The 22126-nt window shown below is 41.2% G+C and overlaps 1 protein-coding gene across 8 annotated transcripts in view; it reads left to right on the plus strand.

The window, feature by feature from the left end:
* GOLGA1 (golgin A1) overlaps positions 1-21889 on the plus strand; it is a 63955-nt gene extending 42066 nt beyond the window's left edge. For 3 of the 8 annotated variants that reach the window (XM_043980548.1, XM_043980554.1, XM_043980549.1), the window contains 5 exons: positions 13571-13732; positions 14420-14479; positions 15065-15235; positions 17804-17890; positions 18723-21883. In XM_043980548.1, the coding sequence (XP_043836483.1) occupies positions 13571-13732; positions 14420-14479; positions 15065-15235; positions 17804-17890; positions 18723-18803 (561 nt within the window). In that variant the 3' untranslated portion in view covers positions 18804-21883. Of the gene's footprint in view, positions 1-13570; positions 13733-14419; positions 14480-15064; positions 15236-17803; positions 17891-18722 lie in introns of all 8 variants that reach the window. The other 5 variants (XR_006354646.1, XM_043980551.1, XM_043980552.1 and 2 more) reach the window with 5 other exon arrangements.
* The last annotated feature ends 237 nt before the right edge of the window (positions 21890-22126 follow it).

Below are 22126 nucleotides of genomic sequence, written 5' to 3' on the forward strand. Positions count from 1 at the left end.
TAAATTTATATAATTATTGAATTTGTCTTATGAAAATACTCTTTGGGAATAAATACACATTCCTCAGTTGGAGTGGTGGTGGTGGAGAGATTTAAACAAAAGCAGTGGAGGGAGGTCCACGCACATGCCTGAGTGGAAGATTCAGCTGGTTCTAGCAGGGAGAGGAAGCAGGAATGTCTTCTGGAGTGCTTTGTTGGGGTAGGGAGTACAAGGAAAGCTGAAGAAAGATGGGGTAAATTTGTAATGGACCTCTGTGAATCATGATGAAAAGAACTAAGCTTTCCCTCAAATCTTGACTAAATTATCTCCATAGTCCCTAGAAGGGAATGAGGTCATAGACCCCACAATTGGAGACAAGGCTTGGTGACAGTGGTATGGCAAGTGAAATGGCAAGCAGCCCTGTCCATGGCCAACAACTGCTAGACACTTCCACCCACTAAAATCATTTCAACCCCTCTGATTGCTGATGAGAATTCTAAAACACATGTTTTTCGATAACAAATAGAATGACAAAAGACTCAAGATCATGTTTTTAGGAAATCCGGAGAGTGGAGAGCGCGGAGGCTGCCAGCAGCCTCCATAGAATGCACACTCTTTGTCTTTTTGTCTGTGCTTAAAGGACATGTTTGTTTCCTTTCTAGAAGAAATGGTGACATGTTTAAATAACTCCTCTCCCTTCTTGAATGTGAGGGAGATTAATTTTTCCAAAACTGGGGAAATTATCTCATTGTAAAAACAAGAAGATAGGGAGGGAGCAAGGGGAATTCTGACCTATACCCTAGTAGATTAGAGAGTGGAAAACAGTGACGGGATAAAAGGAAGATCAATAGAGATGGGATTCTGCTCAAAGAGCAGGAAGCACCTACCCCTTTACAAAGAAGAATGAAGTTGATTCAAAGTTACTAGCAGGTGAGAGATCTTCTGGTAAGGATCAGAGGAAGAAGTAATGAATCTATAGGAAACTATTTTTCAACCTGATAGAAATAGAGATCTATCATGGACATGGTGGAGGATCTCTTCCAAGCCTTACATAAACCTGATGACCACTACCCACCTCTGATGACTTATATGTGCACAAGTGATATTACCATTAAGAATCTATAAAGCGTGGGGCAGCTAGGTGGTGCAGTGGATAAAACACTGGCCCTGGATTCAGGAGTACCTGAGTTCAAATCAGGCCTCAGACGCTTGACACATACTAGCTGTGTGACCCTGGGCAAGTCACTTAACCCCCATTGCCCTGCAAAAAAAAAAAAAAAGAATCTATAAAGCGTGGGGCAGCTAGGTGGCACAGTGGATAAAGCACTGGCCCTGGATTCAGAAGTTCCTGAGTTCAAATCCGGCCTCAGACACTTGACACTTACTAGCTGTGTGACCCTGGGCAAGTCACTTAACCACCATTGCCCTGCAAAAAAAAACCCCAAAAACAAAAAACAAAAACAAAATTAAGAATCTATAAAGCAGGGGGCAGCTAGGTGGCACAGTAGATAAAGCACCGGCCCTGGATTCAGGAGTTCCTGAGTTCAAATCCGGCCTCAGACACTTGACACTTACTAGCTGTATGACCCTGGGCAAGTCACTTAACCCCCATTGCCCCGCAAAAAAACAAAAAACAAAAACAAAATTAAGAATCTATAAAGCGGGGGGCAGCTAGGTGGCACAGTGGATAAAGCACCAGCCCTGGATTCAGGAGTTCCTGAGTTCAAATCCGGCCTCAGACACTTGACACTTACTAGCTGTGTGACCCTGGGCAAGTCACTTAACCCCAATTGCCTCACTTAAAAAAAAAAATCTATAAAGCATTGCTATGACGTGTTGTCCAGGAAATTACCATAGGAGCACAGGTATTGCCTTTTTTTATTACTTCTGCTCATCAGAGGCAAGATCTGAAGAAAAAGACATATTTGAGAGATGGACTATTGTTTAAGTTGACCATTTCTGAGAATAGGATTTGGATTTTGGACCATTTAAAGAAATTTAGGTGATGGCTTCAAATATAGGAATTGCAGGTTCCTGCCCAGGGATGAGAGTGTACCTAAGAAAGACTGGTGTGAATGTCTTGGCTTCATCTTTCAAAACCAAAAAGGAAAGGAATGAGAAAACTATTTCCATTCCAACCACTCAGCTAGAGCCCAAGGATACTATATTTAGTGATACTGAGAAATTCACAGAAGATGGAATTGAAAGACCTAGCAATAAAACTTAGGGCTTCAGATGTTTATACACAAATGCACACAGTAAAGAGGTCCTAATTGCAAGGGAGGCAAAATTTACTTCATACCTATATCACTGACACTGAGTAAGATGAGAACATGATTGGAATATAGTTCTGGAAGTGTTTGTCTTATAATGGATGAAATCAAGGGAATTAAAGATCAAAGTGAGCTGAGTCTAACAAGGAAAACTAAAAGCAATGATGAGTGATTTTTATTTTTTATTGAAGGAGGGATAGGACCACTGCATTGTGTATGCAGGATGATGATGACTAGTGACAGAGAAGGCAAAGCTGCTCAACTTATTTTTGCTTCTTTTTTCTCTACCGATATTTGTAGTGGAAAAGACAGAATTAAAATTGCTAATATCCAAAATGAGGAAGAGTAAGAGAATGCCTAGCTGCTTATGTCACTAGGCCAAGAGGAACTACATCAAGGGTTCTGAAAACCCTTGGATGTGATCGATGAGCCACTACCAATCATTTGTGAATGATTGTGAAGAACAGGAATGGACAGGACTGGAAAAAAGAAAATGTTAGACCAATTTTTTAAGGATGAAAAAAGAGTCTGCAAATTATAAACTTCAGGCTTACCTTCGATTCCTGAGAATAAAATCCAGAATGTATAAGAAAAGTAATGACCATCTAGAAAACGAAGCAGTGTTCACAAAGAGCCAGCCTGGTCTTATCAAGAGCAGGTCATGGAGGCAGCTAGGTGGCACAGTGGATAGAGCACCAGCCCTGGAGTCAGGAGTGCCTGAGTTCAAATCCAGCCTCAGGCACTTAACACTTACTAGCTGTGTGACCCTGGGCAAGTCACTTTACCCCAATTGCCTCACTTAAAAAAAAAAAAAAGAGGTCATGCCCCAAGATCCATTCACCTTTAGGCTAAATGGGTAAAGAATACGAAGTCTTCAAAAGAGGAAGGACAAACTGTCAACTGTGCATAAGAAATGTTCCAAATCACTACTCATAAGAGAAATACTGTCAAAGATGATGAAAGATAGAAATAGTTGATATTATAGCATCTCTTAGAACTGACCCCTGTCCTCCACTCACAGTTACCACCTTAAAGATATCACCTCTTGCCTACATTATTATAGTAGTCTCGTAATTGGCTTCCCTGTTGGACTGCAAGCCATCCTGCACACTGCTACTAAAGTAATTTCCCTTAAACACAGATCTAACCATATGACTCTTACCAAATCAACTCCAGTCCTGTTGCCTCTAGGATAAAATACAAAACCCCACCCGACCTGGCTTCCAGTTATCTTTCCAGCCTCTTTGGATATTACTCCCCCTTAGCACTTTGCAGTCCATTCCAAGTGGCCTTTTCAGGTCCCCGTCTGCCCTCCCTTCCCCCTGCCCCCCAAAACACACACACACACACACCCCACTGCTCTCTCTCTCTGTTCCTTTGCACTTGCCATCCCACTTGCCACACTTTTCTCTACTTCTGCCTAGCTTTTCCTGATTCTCCCAACCCCTAGTGCCCTCCCTTTCAAACTACTTTATATTTGACTTTTTTGTATGTATTTGTATTTGTTAACTTTATATTTACTATGCCTATGTTTTTATGTGTACTTGTCTCTCTCATTAGAACATTAGGTCCTTGCCATTTATATCAGTCTCGATAAGAGAAGGGCAGAGAGGAGCTAGTAGTATTGCTTCCATGTCAATTATGTAATCCTTGAAAAAAATCTTCTTAATCTTCTGCCTTGATACTTGTTCAGAGCATAATCTCTTTAGGGGTAGGGACTGTTTTATTCTTTGTACTTGTATCCCCAATACCTAGCACATAGTAGTACTTAATAAGTAGTTATTGATTGATTGGAGAGACTGGAAATACAGACACACTAATACTCAGCTGGTAGAGCTGGGGATTAGCTGCTCTGAAAAGCAGTGAGGAATTACTGCGGAAAAGTTACCTGTCCATACCCCCTGACTCAGTGATCTCACCCCAGACAGAAAGGAAGAGCTGCAGCAACTCTTTATGCTGTAGCAAAAAAATACAAGAGGAATCAGTCATCATAGATTGGGAGATAGCTGAGCATTGCTGTGGTACAATAATACGATGGAATGTTATTGCGCCATAAGCAATGGACAAATATAGGAGAAGTTCATAGAAATATGGGAAGACTTGTATAAACCAATGCTGAACTCAAAAGAAAGCAGAACCAGGAACAATATAAAGTGACTTCAATAATGTAAATGAAAATAATAAAAAAGCAACAGAAATCAGATTAATTGTAATGATCAGTCTAGATGTTGGAGAGCAGATATGGACAGTTCCTTCTTTCTTGTAGCAAAGTAGGGGGCTAAGGCAAAATTGTGCCTTATGGTGTCAGATGCAGTTGCTTTGCTGATTGGTTTTGCTTATTTTTTGTTGTTGGAGTGGGGGGAGGAGTTGTTGTACATCAGAAGTTGAGTACACAGTGTGGGGAAAAGTAGTTAATAAAAACAAGCTATGGCAGACTAACCTCATTCTTTTTTGCAAGGTAACTAGACTAATAGGTCAGAGGAATACTAGAGTTTGACTTTGGGCAAGTCACTTAAACCCTCTGGACTCCATTTTCCTTATCTGTAAAATGAGGTTTAAAGATTTCTAATACCCCTTCTAATTTTGTATCCGTAACCCAGTGAGTAGTTATTAATAGTTTTATGTTATCTTGAAAGGTCTCCAGTGGAATGCGCAAGATTGGAGCATTCTTTAACTTTTTTATCAGTGACTTGATTAAGGTCAGAGTTGGCATGCCTCCCCAAATTGCCAGTGACAAGAAATGGGGAAAGAGCTAACTTTGATCATAGAATCAGTATCCTAAAAGATCTCAACTAGAATCTTGGGACAAATATAATAAAATGACACTTATAGGCATAAAGATAAACTCTTTTGTTGTTGTTGTTTTTGCTGAGGCAATTGGAGTTAAGTGACTTGCCCAGGGTCACACAGCTTGTGTCAAATGTCTGAGGCCAGATTTGAACTCAGGTACTCCTGAATCCAGGACTGGTGCTTTATCCAATGTGCCACCTAGCTGCCCCAAGATAAACTCTTAAAGACAGAAAAACTAATATGATCTTAAAGCTACATTAAGAAAGGGGTAGTATCGGGACCTAGGCATCAGGCTTGATGTACTCTGCCCTGATTTGAACATGTTTGGAGTATTGTTTTCAATTCCGGGCCTCCCATTTCATGAAGGACATTGATATGCTGGAGAGCATCCAAAGGAGGGTGATGGGCCTCAAGATCATGCCATTTGAGGATTGATTGAATGAAGTACTGATATTTAGCCTGAAAAAGAGAAGGCTTAGGAGGGACATATTAGGTTATTTCAAATATTTGAAGAGCTATTGTATTGAAAAGGGACTAGACTTACTCTGTTTGACCTCCAGAACACAAAACTGGAAGCAAAGGGTAGGCGCTGCAAAGAGGCAAGTCTGGTTTTGATATGAGGAAAAATATCTTAACAATTCAAGCCAGTCATAAGTGAAATGGGCTGCCTTTGGCCATAATCGATTCCTGCACACTGGAAATCTTCAAATCAAGTGTAGATGACCCAATGTCAGGTGATTCTTTTTGAGATACAGGCTGGTCTAGTTAATTATAAGGACTGTTTCAAATCTGAGATTCTGCGAAATTTACACATTTTGTTGTCAAATAATTATGGATCGATAGAAGCATTTATTAAGTGCCTGCTTTGTTTCAAGCTCTGTGCTTAGTGCTAGGGATACAAAAGTCCTTGCCTTCAAGGAGCTTACATTCTACTAGGGAATATGATACGTTCACAGCTCAGAAAATACAGTATGTATACAAATAAGCACCCAGTGATTAGGGGAGGGAGAATTTATACAATAAGAGAACTAGAAAAGGCCTTTTGAAGGAGGTAGCACTTGAGTTGAGAGTCATGAATGCATCAGTGTGGCTGCTGCCTTCATTGAGGCAGATTCCATCCATGCACACCTCATCCTATGCAGTTCTTGTTTACATCTTTCCATAAATCTTTCATAGAGCATCCATCCATTGCATTGGAAGACATGATCTCGTTCCCTTAATATTTCATAGGTACTCTTGCATCAGTCAGGCTATCCATCTGTTCTCCCTTACTCTTGGTGCATGAGCAGTCTGTCTCCTGTTTTGTGTCTCTAGGACATGTGTGCTCATTGCTGTCATTTAATTTCACTTGTCGAATGGATATCCCCATTAGCAATACCTATGGCCTGCTTATCCTCTACCATGTTGGCCCTCTTCTCCCATGGGTGAATTCTTTTTTAGGAGATCATCCTAGCAGTTTGTACATGAAAAATTTCAAATATGAGGCCTCTCACCTCTAAAATCAGAGCTCATGCTTCAAAAAGAACTGATATTGCCTAATACCATTCTAGGATTCATGCAGGTCAAATAATATTACATCCATTTCCCATGCTGAGCAAATTCTCCCTTCTTCCTTATCAAATAAATCTCTTTGATTCAGTCACTGACTACATAGTCAAAAAGCTTCTTCCCTGCTACCACTTCATGACTTCAAGTCTGTTGTCAGACCTGCAACCCATCCCCTCCTGTTCTTCCACTATGTCCTATGAAAAACTCCCAATTTATTATTAACAAATTTCCCTTGATCTTAGACCTCATCTTCTCATACTCCTTCCATAATTCGACTCACAGAAACCTGATGTCCTCCAGAAGACTGTCCCTTGCCACTCTCCCCAGTATTGACCCAGTATGCACCTTCTCTCATAACCCCTGAAACATCACTGCCACTTCCAGACGTTCCTTCTGTTTCCATCCCACGGCATCCTTCCTCCCTTAGAAAGCCACACACTCCACATGTAATCACCTTATCTACTCCTGGTTGTAGTTAGCTACATGGTTCAAAGTCATCTATTCCACACCAACCTTGTCTTTATGCTTAGAGATTTCAGTATATATGTTGTTATATCCCTACTGCCCTCCCATCTTCAAACGCCTCGATTCCTACAACCTGCCCCTTTACCTCAGCTACATGTGGGAAGTCATAGTATTGACCTCACCATTACCTATAAATGCTCTACCCTCATGATCAAATGAGATAATGTCGATAAAGTGTTTTGCAGACTTTTAAGTACTGTGTAAATGTGAGCCATTGCTATGATTCAGAACTCTGAAATCCTGTCTGACCACAACCTCCTGTACTTCCATCTTTCTAGTCCTATAGTTGATCTGCATGAAATTCTAGTAACTGCACCCCTCCCTCCTTAATATGTTAGCCTGACTTTGACCTTAGTTTGCCCTGTTCACAGTCTTAACCCCCTGTTTTACCATTTCATCTATATATCTGTCCTTACTCATGGTTTGCTTTCCCATTTGCCATAACCCATATCTGCATCATCCACATTGATTCTCAGAGGCGTGCTGCCAAAAAGCATGGAAAAAGTCACAAACGTTCAGATTGGGTCAACTATAAATTCGTTATCTAATTTCACCTGCCCTCTTGACCACTGCACAGTAATTCTTTTATTTTCCTTGAATTGACTTTTCCACGTTCCACAATGGCTGTTCCAAATCTCTTCTCTCATTAATTCCTTTCTTGCTCTTCTTCCAGCACAGGACCTCAGTTCTAACTTGATTGGGAATATGGATGCTGTCCATCATAAGTTCTAATCTCCCTTAGTCTACATATTAAAGCCCTTTCAACATCATCCTCTGTTCTCTCCACTTTTGCTTTAGTCCAATAAATCTTTATAGTTGTGCCCTTGAATCCCATACCTTTGTAAATCCTCTGAGAGCTTGTCCCTTCAGTCTTTCTCCTCCCTCCCCCGTTTCTCTAAGCTTTTTCTCCTTCCCTCCTGCCTACAAACATGTCCAAGTATACCCTGTAATTTGAAAAATCATTTGACCCTCCATCTCCTCAAGCTGCCATCCTATGTCTCTCCTCCATTTCAAAGCCAAACATTTCTTAATCTCATGTGGTCTGTTTTTCTATTTTGCCAACCAACCAAAACCACTTTCTGCCAAGTTGCCAATAAATCTCTTAAATGCTCAGTGTGAAAGCCTTTTCTTCTTACTCATCCTTGATTTCTTAACATCATTTGACATGATTGAGCACTCCTTGCTCTTGGATACTTTCTCTTCCCTAGGCTCTCAGGATACTGCTTTCACCTGGTTCTGCCCCTCCCTGTATGACTATTCTTAGTCTCCATTGCTGGATCATCATCCATATCCCACCCCCACATGTGGGTCTGCTCCAGGGTTCTGTCTTGAGCTGCCTTCTCTTGCTACAAAATGTCTCTTAGTCATCTCTGAATCAGCTCTGCTGTATTCAGTTACCACCTCTGTAGTGCTACACATCTACATATCTTGGCCATCACCTGATCCCCAGTCTTGGATCACAATCTATTAACATCTCTACTTGGATGCCCCGTAGACATCCCCAAATCTGTCTAAAACAGAAATCGTCTTCCCCCTTACCGCAAACAATGAGTTTTCTAAGCTTCTCTATGACTGTTGAAGACATCACTGTCTTTCCAGATCCCCAGGTTCATAACCTCCAAATTATATTTGCCTTGTCCCTTTACTTAATCCCCAATAATGCTGTCTTTTCAGTTCTATTTCCCTAACATCCTTAGTGATTATTCCTTTTTCTCCATTTATAAGATGCTAGTTTAGGTCTTCACACAGTCCCAAATAACCTTCCTAAAGCAAAGCTTCTTAAATTGTGGGTCACAACCTTATATATGGGGTCACATAACTGATTGTGGGGGTCTTGAAAAATTTGGCAACTGTAAAAGGTTATGTATGGGGGCAGCTAGGTGGCGAAATGGATAGAGCACCAGCCCTGGAGTCAGGAGGACCTGAGTCCAAATCCGACCTCAGACACTTAACACTTACTAGCTGTGTGACCCTGGGCAAGTCACTTAACCCCACTTGTCTCACCACCACCCCCCCACCAAAAATGGTTATGTATACCTATTTTTATACCTGTATTCCTGGGGTCAAGTAAAATTTTCTCAGGCAAAAAGGCATTATGAGTGGAGAAAGTTTAAGAAGTCCCGGCCTAAAGCATAAGTCTAGGCACATCATTTCCTTGATCAAAAAACTCTAGTGGTTTCCTCTTGTCTCTAAAGTAATACAAACTTCAGACAAAAACCATCTTTCATAGGGAGTAGCTGGGTGGTACAGTGGTTAAACAACCAGCCCTAGATTCAGGAGGAGCTGAGTTCAAATTTGGCCTCAGACACTTGACCCTTACTAGCTGTGTGACTCTGAGCAAGTCATTGCCCCACAAAAACAAAACAAAACAAAAAACTTTCAAAAAACCTGGCTCTCAGCTTATTTACTTAGACTTTTACATTACTTCTCATCCATACTGATGTGTTCCAACCAAATTGGCCTTTTTCTTGTCCCCAGACTTGGCAGCCCATCTCTTGGTGCTTTTGCAGTCTGTGCCCATTCCTAGAATGTGCTCTCTCCTCGAGCTGCTTCTTAGAATATCTGTCTTCCTTCAAGGCTCAGGTCATGGGCTGCCTCCTATGGGAAGCCTTTCCTCACCATCTCTCCTTCTTTTCCTCAGATTATCCTATGTAAACTTAACTGTTTATATGTTGTATCCTCCCGATAAAATGTAAATTCCTTGAGGATAGGAACTGTTTTGTTTGCAAGGCAGTGAGGGTTAAGTGACTTGCTCAGGGTTACACAGCTAGTAAGTGTCAAGTGTCTGAAGCCAAATTTGAACCCAGGTCCTCTTGAATCCAGGGCTGGTGCTTTTATCCACTACACCACTTAGCTGCCACAGTAGGAACTGTTTCAATTTTGTCTTTATATCCCCATTGTTCAGTCCAGTGCCTTTTTTTTTAAGCAACATTTATTTTATTTTTTCTAGTTAGATGTAAGGGTAGTTTTCAATATTCATTTTCATAAGATTTAGAATTCCAAATTTTTTTCCCTCCCTCCCTTTCCTCCCTCCTCCACAAGATCACAATCAGGTTATATATGTACAATCCACAAGTGTTCTTTTTATCAGTTCTTTCTATAGGGGTGCATAGTAAGCTTCCTCATTGGTTCCTTGGGATTGTATTGGATCATTGCACTACTGAGAGTAGTTAAGTCATTCACAATTGCTCATTGAACAATACTGCTGTCACTACGCACAGTGTCCTCCCGGCTCTGCTCACTTCACTATACATCAATGTTCATTAGTCTTTCCAGGTTTTGGGGGGATCATCCTGTTTGCCATTTCCTGTAGCACAAGTCCATTCCACTACAATCATATAACACAGCTTTTTCCGTCATTCCTCAATTGATGGACATTCCCTTGATTCTCAATTCTTAGCCTCCACCAAGAGTTGCTATAAATATTTTTTGTACAATTTTTCCCCCTTTTCTCTTTTTCATGATTACTATTGTTAACTGTTTCCCTTCCATCCTATTCCCTTCCCCATGATATTTATTCTGTTATCCATCTTCTTTCATCCTATCACTCTTCAAAAGGGATTTGCTTCTATCTGTCCCCTCCCCCACTCTGCCTTTCCTTCCCCTTCCCCTCCTGTTTTCTTGAAGGTTTAGAGAGATTACTCCACCCAATTGAGTGTGTACATTATTCCCTCCTTGTGCCAATTCTAATGAGATTGAGGTCTTTGAGCCAATTCTGATGAGCGTTAGGCTCATTTACTGCCCAGATTAAATAGATTACTCCACCCAGTTAGGTGTGTGTGTGTGTGTGTGTGTGTTAGTCCCTCCTTGAGGCAGCTCTGCTGAGTTTAAGGCCTTTTCTGATGAGTGTAAAATTCATTTACTGCCCTGCTCCTCTCCCATCTCTTCCCCCACTCCATAAGCCTTTTCCTGTTTCTTTCATATAGGATTTCACCTCTGCCCTTCCCCCTCCCCCAGTGCATTCCCTTCACTCCTCAATTTAACCCTAAAGACATTATCATCTAGCTAAGTGACACAGTGGACAAATCATCACCCCCGGACCTAGGGGGATCCCAGCCAAAACTCGGCCTCAGACACAAGACAGTCGACCACTGTATGACCCCAGGTATGTCCCCCAGCTCCAATTGTTTATGGTTCTCTAGGGTTTTGTATTTGAAAGTCAAATTTGCCATTCAGTTCAGGTCTTTTCATCACAAATATCTGAAAGTCTTCTTTTTCTTTAAAGTCCCATTTTTTCCACTGAAAGATTATGCTAAATTTTGCTGGGTAGGTGATTCTTGGTTGTAATCCCATTTCCTTTGCCTTCTGGAATATCATATTCCATGCCCTCCAGTCCTTTAATGTAGAAGCTGCTAGATCTTGTGCTATCCTGACTGGGGCTCCACAGTACTTGAATTCTTTCTTTTTGGCAGCTTGCAATATTTTCTCCTTGACCTGAGAACTCTGGAATTTGGCTATAATATTCCTAGGAGTTTTCCTTTTGGGATCTCTTTCTGGAGGTGATCGGTGAATTCTTTCAAGTTCTGTTTTAGCTGCTTCTTCTAGAATTTCAGGGAAATTTCCCCATAGAATATCTTGGAAGATGATGTCTAAGCTCTTTCCTTGATCATGGTTTTCAGGTAGACCAATAATTTTCAAATTATCTCTCCTGGATCTATTTTCCAGGTCAGCAGTTTTTCCCAGATGATATTTCACATTGCCCTCTATTTTTTTATTCATTTGGATTTGCTTTATTGTGTCTTGGTTTCTCATAAAGTCACTGGCTTCCATTTGTTCAATCCTCATTCTTAGGCAATTATTTTCATCAGAGAGCTTCTGTACCTCCTTTTCCATTTGACTTTTTTCTCATGTCTTTCCTGCATCCCCCTCATTTCTCTTTCCATTTTTTCCTCTACCTCTAACTTTATCTTCAATGTCCTTTTTGAGCACCTCTATGGCCTGAGACCAATTCTTATTTTTCTTGGAAGCTTTAGATATAGGGGCCCTGATGTTGACATCTTCCTCTGAGGGTGCCCCTTGGTCTTCCTTGTCACTGAAGAAACTTTCTATGGTCCTAACCTTTCTCTGTCTGCTCATCTTGCCTTCATTTTACTTGACTTTTAGCTCCTTAAAGTGGGGCACTGTTTCCAGGCTGCAGTATCCCAAGCTTAAGAAGTCCCAGGTGATATGATTTAAGGAGGATCAGGTTCTTCACTTGCCCAGCCTGTTCCCTGGTCCTTAGATGACCCCAGACCAACTTGCCAATCAACCAGCTTTGTGTGTTATGGTTCTTAGCTCTGATGAGCCTGTGCCCCTCCCCCACCTGGGCCACTGCTGCTCAAGCCTACCTCCTGGTTCTCAGCAGGGGTGAAAAATCCAAGTTCTGCCTCAGCACCAGCATAGACCCCTCTAGTCTCCCCCTGCCCAGGCCAGGGCTCACCCCTCTCACCAGATTGTGAGCTTAGTTCCAGACGACACTGGCACTTCAGCTGATTCAGAGGCTCTGGGGGTATCCTTCTCTGGTGAGGCCTTCCTGGGACTGAATCTGTGTCAGAGTGATTGTGGGGTTGGACTCAACTCCTGTATCAGCACAGCAGCTCCCTCCTTCTGACCTTCCAAGCTGTTCTTGGTTAGAAGATGATTTCAGCACGTTCTTCTGTGAGTTTTGCTGCTCCAGGCATTTTCCTATAGCATTACTTGGATGTTTTTTGGAGTGATTGTGTCATGAGTTCAAGAGCTCACTGTCTTTCCTCAGCCATCTTCAGTCCAGTGCCTTTTGCATAGTAGGTGCTTAATTAGTAATTGTTGGCTTGATTTGTAAGTTGCTAGCTAATTTGCAATCTTTGTTGAATCCCACTGAATCTATCACAGGCAGATCACCTTTGGGAACCTGAGCAGTAATATCAGATAAGTACTACTAAAAAACATTAGGCAGGGGCAGCTAGATGGCGCAGTGGATAGAGCATCGGCCCTGGAGTCAGGAGTACCTGAGTTCAAATCCAGCCTCAGACACTTAACACTTACTAGCTGTGTGACCCTGGGCAAGTCACTTTACCCCAATTGCCTCACTAAAAAAAAAAAAAAAAAACCCAAAAAAACATTAGGCTGGTTAACATCACAGTGACTGAAATTTGTTGTACCTTCAGGTAAACCTGTATCTTTGGGGATGGTCATTGGGTTGTATTTGGCATTGCTACTTACTTTGTGTCTGGCCTGTTAAAAAAATTACCCATTTGGCTTTCTCTTTTTTTGGGGGGGGGGGTCACAAATAAATCACAGCTGTGCCTTTGCATAGAGAATTGGGATTGATTTCCAACTGACATTCCACTGTGTGTTGGATCTAGTAACAATTTGGGCAGACAGTTCATTTATCTGGAGGGAAAAATCCCGTGGTTTATTTTTGTACCTTTTCTACCTAAAAATAAGCTCAAGACTAATAGCAAAAGAGGCTCTGAAGTATACATTCTCCACCCCAGCAGGTAATTGTTTATGGAGAAACAGCAAAGGAATTGAGTGATGATTTATATCCCCTCTCAAATGATGAATGCACCCTGAACGGAGAAGTGGATTGTGTTGATATGGTGCAGCTGCAAAAAGAAAACCGAGACTTGGAGCAGCAGATCATAGAGAAAAACAAGGTAACAGGGGGCCCTTCTCACAAGACCAGGCTCCACCAATCATTCAACCAGTCATCAGTTATTAAGTGCCAGCTATGAGCCAGGCATTGTACTAATCACCAAGGATATAACTATGAAAGTGAGATAGTCCACACACTCAAGGAGCTTACATTCATATGGGCAGCAATGTGTCTACATTAGTATTCAAAATATATGCAAAGTTAATTACAAGATAATTGGGGGGGGGTGAAGAGGGGGTTGGGGGGGGAGGGTGAATCACCAGGAGCTGGGGGAATCAGGAAAAACTATAGGTAGAGAGAAGCACTTGAGCTGAGTTTTAAAGCAAACCCAGGATCCTAGAAGGTGGCGCTGAGGAGGAGCTATATTAAAGACATGGTGGACTGCATAAGCAAAGGCACAGAGATGGGAAATGGAAGGTCATGTGTGGGGAACAGAAGGAAGCCCATAATACAGCCTGTGTGGAGAAGAATAATGTGTAATGAGCCTGAAAAGATGGGATACAGTAAGACTGTAGAGGGTTTTAAATGCAAAAGTAAGAGTTTTGTTTTCTCCTAGACCTAATTGGGAGCTTAATGAGCAGGACAGTGATGTGGGCAGATCTGTGCTTTAGGATTGGGGAGGGAGGAGACTTGAGGCTGGATGACCTCAGAGGTCTAAATCCCTGCCGCTCTGACATTTGTTCCACAGACTATAAAGCAGCTGCAGCAGAGAATGTTGGAACTCAAGAAGACCCTCCAGAAGGAGTTGGTGAGTGACTGTCCATATGAACTTTCATGACTGGGCTGCTTGGGGGCTGGGGGCGGAAGGGACTGCAGGACAGACTTGAATGTTTCTATTCTGGTGCTTTCTTCCTCCTTAGCCACAATCCCATCCCTAGACCTTCTGCCAGCCATGTTTGCTTCAGAAGCTGTCTTTTCCTTTTCTAGGAGGCAATAGCTCCCCTTAAAAGGAGCACAGCTTAATGGAATGAACCCTGGATTTGAAGAGGACCTAGGTTTGAATCCAAGCTTTGACCCCTCCCCCTTACAACTTGTGTGGCTTTCGGCCAATCACTTCTCTTTTGGGGTCCTCTTCTGTAAAATGATGAGGTTAGATTCAATGATCTCTCAGGTATTTTTCAGCTTTAAATCCTATATCTGAAGGATCAGCTATCAGTTTGGTCCAACTACTTTACCCCATCTGCAGGTATGGAGAAGGCATGGAGGAAAAGGGCTTAAAACCTGGATTATTTCCATGCTGAGAAATGTTAAAACATCTGACCTATTTTTCTTCGGAGCAAAGAAGGTAGCATATTTCAGTGTTTTTCCTCTTTTTGTTTTTTTTCTCTTCCAGAAAATTCGGCCTGAAAATGATATCTTTGAAGTTCGGGAGAAACCCAATCCTGAAGTGCCTACTGCTTCCACAACTGTCACCAATAACTCAGACTTAAATGATTCTCGAGAGATAAATTTTGAATACCTCAAGCATGTGGTTTTAAAATTCATGTCCTGTCGGGAATCAGAGGTAAAAACACTGGTTTCAGTTTGCCCTGGATTTTTATTCCTGTATGAATTTTCATATTACAGTTCCCATGCCATCTTACTTCTTCCTGTCCCTGTCCCATACTTGGTAATAGCTCAGTTACAGTTTAGGAAATGATTTATAGTAGCACTTAACATGTTTCCTAAATCTAAACTCAGCTTTTCTTTCTCGTAATAATCATAATAGCTCATTTTTATAGCACTTAAATTTAGAGTCCTTTTGTCACCACAGTTCTGTGACTTGAATAGTACTAGTATCATGCCCATTTTATTTTATTTTATTTTATTTTTGTGGAGCAGTGAGGGTTAAGTGACTTGCCCAGAGTCAAACAGCTAGTAAGTGTCAAGTGTCTGAGGCTGAATTTGAACTCAGGTCCTCCTAAATCCAGGGCTGGTGCTTCATCCACTGAACCACCTAGTTGCCCTCCATTTTATAGCTGAGGAAACTAAGGTTCTGAGAGTCACAGTCTTCCCATACCTGGTCACACAACTAATTACCAGTGCCAGGGCTTGAACCTGTTCAGCTTCATTTGCCTGCTCCATTGAACCAGAGGGCTAAGGACAGTGACCTAAGAATCTGAGGACCCAAACAAGTAGCTGCTCTGCCATTGAAGAGTTGGGTGCTCTTAGTTGAATCACTTCATGTCTTTTTGATTTTGTGTTTTGTTTTGTAATGACTTCTTTTTTTTTATTTAAACGGGGCAGTGAGGGCTAAGTGACTTGCCCAGGGTCACACAGCTAGTAAGTATCAAGTGTGTGAGGTCGAATTTGAACTCAGGTCCTACTGAATCCAGGGCTGGTGCTCTATTCACTGTGCCACCTAGCTGCCCTACTTCATGTCTTTTTGAACTTTAGTTTCCTCAACTGTAAATGGGAATAAGCAGATAATATACATATACATACCTGCATACATTTCAGTCCATATTGGACTAAATATAGCCTAATGGTTTTTCTCATATATGGCTTATAGAACACCCTACAGTAGGCTATAAATAATAAGAGAACAATGATGAAAGGGATAGATATTAAGGTATTGGTGATAAAATAAAATAAAGAATCTTTTTCTGTTTTAAAAGAAATGCTTCAAATTTCACAGGAAGAATATTTTAATGAAATTTTGTGCATTTTATTTCAGTATATACCTATTTTTTTCTTTTCAATGAAATCTTATTTTAGGGGTCTGACCTTTATTTAAGGACACCCAGTATTCAGGTCAATACAGCAATAGCTAATAATAATCATAATAGCTAGCATTTATATAGCACTGACTATGTGCCAGGCACTGTGCTAAGCACATTACAATTGTTTTGAGCCTCACAAAAACCCTGGGAGGTAGATGCTATTATTATCCCCATTTTACAGATGAGGAAACTGAGGCAGACCGGTGACATGACTGGCCCAGGATCACGAAGCCAGTATCTGAAGCCAGATTGGGACTTGGGTCTTCCTGACTCCAGGCCCAGAGTTCCATCTTACACAGTACCTTTCACAGTAAAACCTATCTCAAGAGGGTTTTTGTGAAGATCAAATAAAATGTATGTGAAAATGCTTTGTGACAAATGTTAGCTGCTTTTGTTTGTGGTAGTAATAATTACTTTTGTTATTACTGCTATGATAACTACACTGAGATTATCCTGTCTGATACATCATCGTGTTATGGATGTGTCCCTGGGATGACAAAGGCTGTGCCTGTGCTCTTGTAGATCATACTGGACTGCAAAGAAAACCGATCCAGGCCTAGTGATGAACTGAGTGGCTCATCGCCAAAAAGTCACCCACCAGAGAATAAATCTTTTTTGGCCACTACCACCCAGGAAGACCATTTGCTTTGATGTGGAGGGAAAATCATCACTGATGAAAGAACAGAATACTCAAAGTAGCATTCTCTTAGTAAACATAATGGCCATTCATTGCTATTGATAGTAAAGACTTGGAAAGCTTAAAAAAAAAAACTTTGAAGGTTTTTGCTGATTTCAAATATCATCCCAAATTTTGATCACAAACTGGTTATTAGTCATTTAATCAGGCCATAGGCTAGAAATACAGGAATATTCCCACTTTGACCACTGCCACATAGAAATTTTCCTGCATGTTTTTTGTTTGTTTGTCCGTTCTCGAAGCGGACTGTGACATCAGGAGATGATGTCATCATAACTTGCAGTGAATTGAATTTAAGTAAAGGAGTCACCAGACTTACTCTCCCCTCCAGAGCCATCTGGGTCTAGTGGCAAGACATAGATCAGGACGATTGGCGGTGGCTCCAGATGTTTGAGGCAATTAGGGTTAAGTGACTTGCCCAGGGTCACACAGCTAGTAAGTGTCAAGTGTCTGAGGCTGGATTTGAACTCAGATCCTCCTGAATCCAGGGCTGGTGCTTTAATCCACCAAGCCACTTAGCTACCCTGGAAGTTCTCCCTAAGCTCAGAGCAAATATCTGCTGGAATATCTAGACAGCTCCTGCACCACACCAGCCTCCCACCTCCCCTTTTCCCAGGTCTGGCCATCATGCTGGACATTCTCTTTGGAGTAAGCAACATCTGTTCCCTTTCAGGCTTTTCATCTCATTAAAGCCGTGTCTGTGCTACTGAATTTTTCACAAGAGGAAGAAAACATGCTCAAAGAGACCTTGGAATATAAGGTAGATTTTTCTGTTCTTCAGAGTGGGGATGGAAAATGGAATCTTAGATGAGGTGCTAACACGTATCTGTGTAAAGATTGAATCTAGAAGAGTAAACGTAACAAGCACTTACAGATCATTTGGGTGGTGGCCCCCTGATAGTTGTATAGCCTCTGATTCCTTTCTTTATTTTATCATTCTTATACATTCTTATACAGTCTCACCAGAAGAGACTTCAGGTCATCTAGTTCAGCCTTATGTGATGCTTGAGTCTTCTCTACAACATCCCTGATAAGTGATCCTCCAGCTTCAGCTTAAATTCCTCCCACCATGGGGAACTTAGCTATCAAAGCAGCTTTCACTGTTGAGCAGGTCTGATTTTTTTGAAAGGTCTTTCTTTTAAAAATCTACCTCTGTGTAATTCTCAGATAATGAAATATGGTCTTGTTCTGGGTCATTCCCCAGACCTATGAGTATTATGCATTATCCAGACTTAGAAATCCCAAGGCATTTCATGCAGGGGCTTGTAACCTAGACCCTCAAACGGCATATGGTGAGAGGAGCCTTGAACTTAGTTCAAGCCTCAACCTGTTTCCCCATTGTAGGTTGAAGTAGATGATGTCTAAGGTTCCTTCAAACTGTCCAGTTCTATGCAGATAAAATTTAGTCATCAAATTTAACCTGTTATCCTGTTTAGCAGCAAGAGGCCTGTGCAGACCAAAGGAACCAGTGACAAGTTCCTGTAGCTGCTTTCTCCTCTACAGAGGATGGATGGCCTTTGTGAACTATTTCATACTTTTTCCCATATTCTTTATGATGCTAATCATTTGTTGTTTTTCTGTTTAAATGATAGATGTCGTGGTTTGGGTCCAAGCCATCTCCCAGAGGTAGCATTCGACCATCCATCTCGAATCCCAGGGTGCCATGGTCTTAAAAGAAACCTGAGAATGGAAATTCCATGTGTAGCCACTTTTTCTATGAAAAGAACACAGCACACCAGTCTGGGTGGGTTTTTTAATCACTGTAATTGCAGTATTTTGTACAAGCTTTGAAACATTGTTTACAAGACAAATAATGGTTAGAGCTTCCTTCGTTGCAAACTGACAGCCACATTATAGGGCCGATTTCAGAGATTTTGCCAGTTGTGAAAGGAAGGGATTGCTTTCCATGGGCTTTTGTGGGTGGGATGACAAGTAGCTAATGGAAACTCCTGTTTCACACAGTGCTGCTATAAATCCCCACACTTGCACCTCAGAGGGTTCGTTTGCATTTGGATTTCTCTAACCCCTAGTGCTAGCACTTTAAGAGTTCTAACTATTAGTATCTGTCCAGAAGGCTAAATGTCAGTGGACAAGCTAGTGCTGTGAGGGGTTAAAGTGACTGACATTTAGTGGTACAGGACAACCTGATTCCTCCAAGTTGCATCTTGCTGAATTTCCTAGAACCTCCATATGGCCTAATGTGTTTTTATAAAGACATTTCCTGGCATTTCCCTTCCAGTGGTTTGGATCCCAGGGAGGGAAAAAGACTAAAATGTTCTTAATCCCTCCCACCAATTCCTGAAGCTAGGTATGTCCTGATTTTAGAATGTCAGAAGGTATGATTTCTGCCTTGGGGGCTGATAGTAGTCAGTGAGGGACATGCAACTTTCTGGAGGGATCTCGTTTTACTTTTCTTAAAGAAAATACTAAAAAAAGGTGTTAATAAGTACTGAATATACTCAGTTGCCTTTTTAAACTCATATATGTCTTGTACAGGTTGCTGGTAAACCATTTTAAAGCATACTTTTTAAAGCCAGATTTGCTTGTAAACATTTCTTCTGTCTTGCAGTCAGTTTACCAGTGTTCTTAGAGAAAAATCAGAGAGGTAAAAGGAATTGCCTTCCACCCTAAATTCTCCATCTTTCCCCCTCCAATTCCATAGCACTCTTAGACAATCTCCTGAGAAATCAGTATCAGTATCTTCTATGTAGCAGAAACCTGGATTTGCTCCCTCCCAATTCTATGCACAGTTGAGAATGAGCAAACTATAGGGTAAGGACAAAATAAATATATTGGCCCTTCTACCTTTGGCCACAAACCCAGTTTTGGAGATGGAGAACTGCAACACAGCCTCGATTGCCTTGTACGTAAAAACACTAAGCCTCCAATATGTATAAACACACTACAGATTATATGTAACATATATAGGATTTACAAAGCTTGAAGTGCTTGAGTGTGCTTACCTTGAAGTGCTCTGGCTGTGATTGCTAGGGGCCATTCTATTTACCAACTATTTCTAAGGAAAAGTCAATATATATTCAGCATAGTAGGATCTTAAAATTCATTCGAAAAGGGGATCATTTCAGAACAGACTATAGCTTGCTCAAGGCTTCATCATGGTTAACCACTGACTTAAGAACCAGTTGCAGGATCATATATATGTGAATGTTTCCCAAGTAACAAGGAAGGGAGATATTTTAACAACAAATTATTTACATTGCTCTGCCCAGGTTCTTCAGGAGCATACAGCAATGCCTGGTATTCCCAAAGAGGGGAACAGCATCACTCTCCCCACAGCTCATCCCCCAGGTATTTTTCGAGCCTATCTCAGCTGCCCCTCCCCAAAGGGGGGGAGGCTTTTAAAAGGCTCATAAATTCTCACCAGGTCTGTGAGCCGAAATATTTCCATTTACAACATGAAGATGTGTTTAGAAGCATTTTTTTTTCTGAGCAAGAGGCAGTCCTACACAGAACTAAGTTTCTTTTACTACTTTGTTCAGCATATTTTCAGCAGCTTTGCCCAGGGGCAGGAGAAAGAAACTACTAAAATGAGGTTGTAATGGGCAAGTCTGAGCAGCTAAATACTCAGCTCAAACAAACACACCCTAACCTGGAGTCACACAGGCCCTGCTCCTTCCTGCCTGAGTCATCTGACCATACCATCTCTCTCCCTTGATACAGGTTAATTATATATTTTTGGGAAGCTACTAACTAGGTCTCTGGGTATTTAAGTATTTTAAAATTGATGATTAAGGATTCCCTGCATGTTGATTTTTAAAGCAAGAGTGGTGTAAATATACTGAGTGATTGGACATACTTTAACATGTATAAAAAACATAAAACTACTATGGTAACACAGTTTATATGTATAAATAATTCTTTATCTGAGCATTAGCTCTGGGTCTTTTCCTTCATGTTGTAAATATTCATTGTATTATGTGAAACTGTTGAATTCATTTGTGGTGCAATAATTTTTTTTTTTGATTAAAGCTCTTAAATCTAGGATTTGGTGGATTTTTGATTTGTTTGCAAAAAGAATTAAAAAAAAAAGAATTTCAGATGAGCTATTTATCAGCTATATGACCTTGTCCAAGTTACTTGACTTTCTTTGGAGCTGTTCCCTCGCAAATGAGACTTGTACTAGATAATTATGGTAGTCCCTTCCTGCTCTAAAACTTATGTTAGCTAGTAAAGACAAATATTGATTAAAGTGCTTTATTGGGGCAGCTAGGTGGCACAGTGGACAAAGCACCAGCCCAGGATTCAGCAGGACCCAAGTTCAAATGTGACCTCAGACACTTGACACTAGCTATGTTAACCCTGGGCAAGTCACTTAACCTTCACTGCCCTGCAAAAAGAAAAATAAAAGTGCTTTATTACAGATTTGGCGACTGACTCCACAGGACCCAAAGTTCAAATCCCAATTCTGCTACCTACCCCACAAAGTTCCTTTTCCTCTCTGACCCTCAGTTCCCTCATCTGCATAAGAAGTGGGACCGGCTTTATTAGGTCTCTCAAGGTTGCCCCAACTTCTCTACACATCTGGAAGGAAAGGCAACTTACTGCTATCAGTAGTATGTTCACATGTGATCACCAAAGGGTTGGTTCATGGTTGCTCTGCAGTCTTAAGTCATTAGGTTTTTAAGCACAGCTCATTATTTTTATTCTTGTGGGTTTTTTTTTTTTGGTGGGGCAGTGAGGATTAAGTGACTTGCCCAGGGTCACACAACTAGTGTCAAGTGTCTTGAGACCGAATTTGAACTTAAATCCTCCTGAATCCAAGACCTGTGCTTTATCCACTGTGCCACCTAGCTGCCCTTTTTGGTTTGTTTTTTTTTTTTCATTTTTATTCTTGATGATATAATTATATTGAATGCTCTAAGAACTTTATGAGTCAAGAAACTTACTTCTGGGGCAGCTAGGTGGCGCAGTGGATAGAGCACTGGCTCTGGATTCAGGAGGACCTAAATTGAAATCTGGCCTCAGACAGACACTT

The sequence above is a fragment of the Dromiciops gliroides genome, chromosome 2, assembly GCF_019393635.1.
Source record: "Dromiciops gliroides isolate mDroGli1 chromosome 2, mDroGli1.pri, whole genome shotgun sequence".
Lineage (NCBI taxonomy): Eukaryota > Metazoa > Chordata > Mammalia > Microbiotheria > Microbiotheriidae > Dromiciops > Dromiciops gliroides.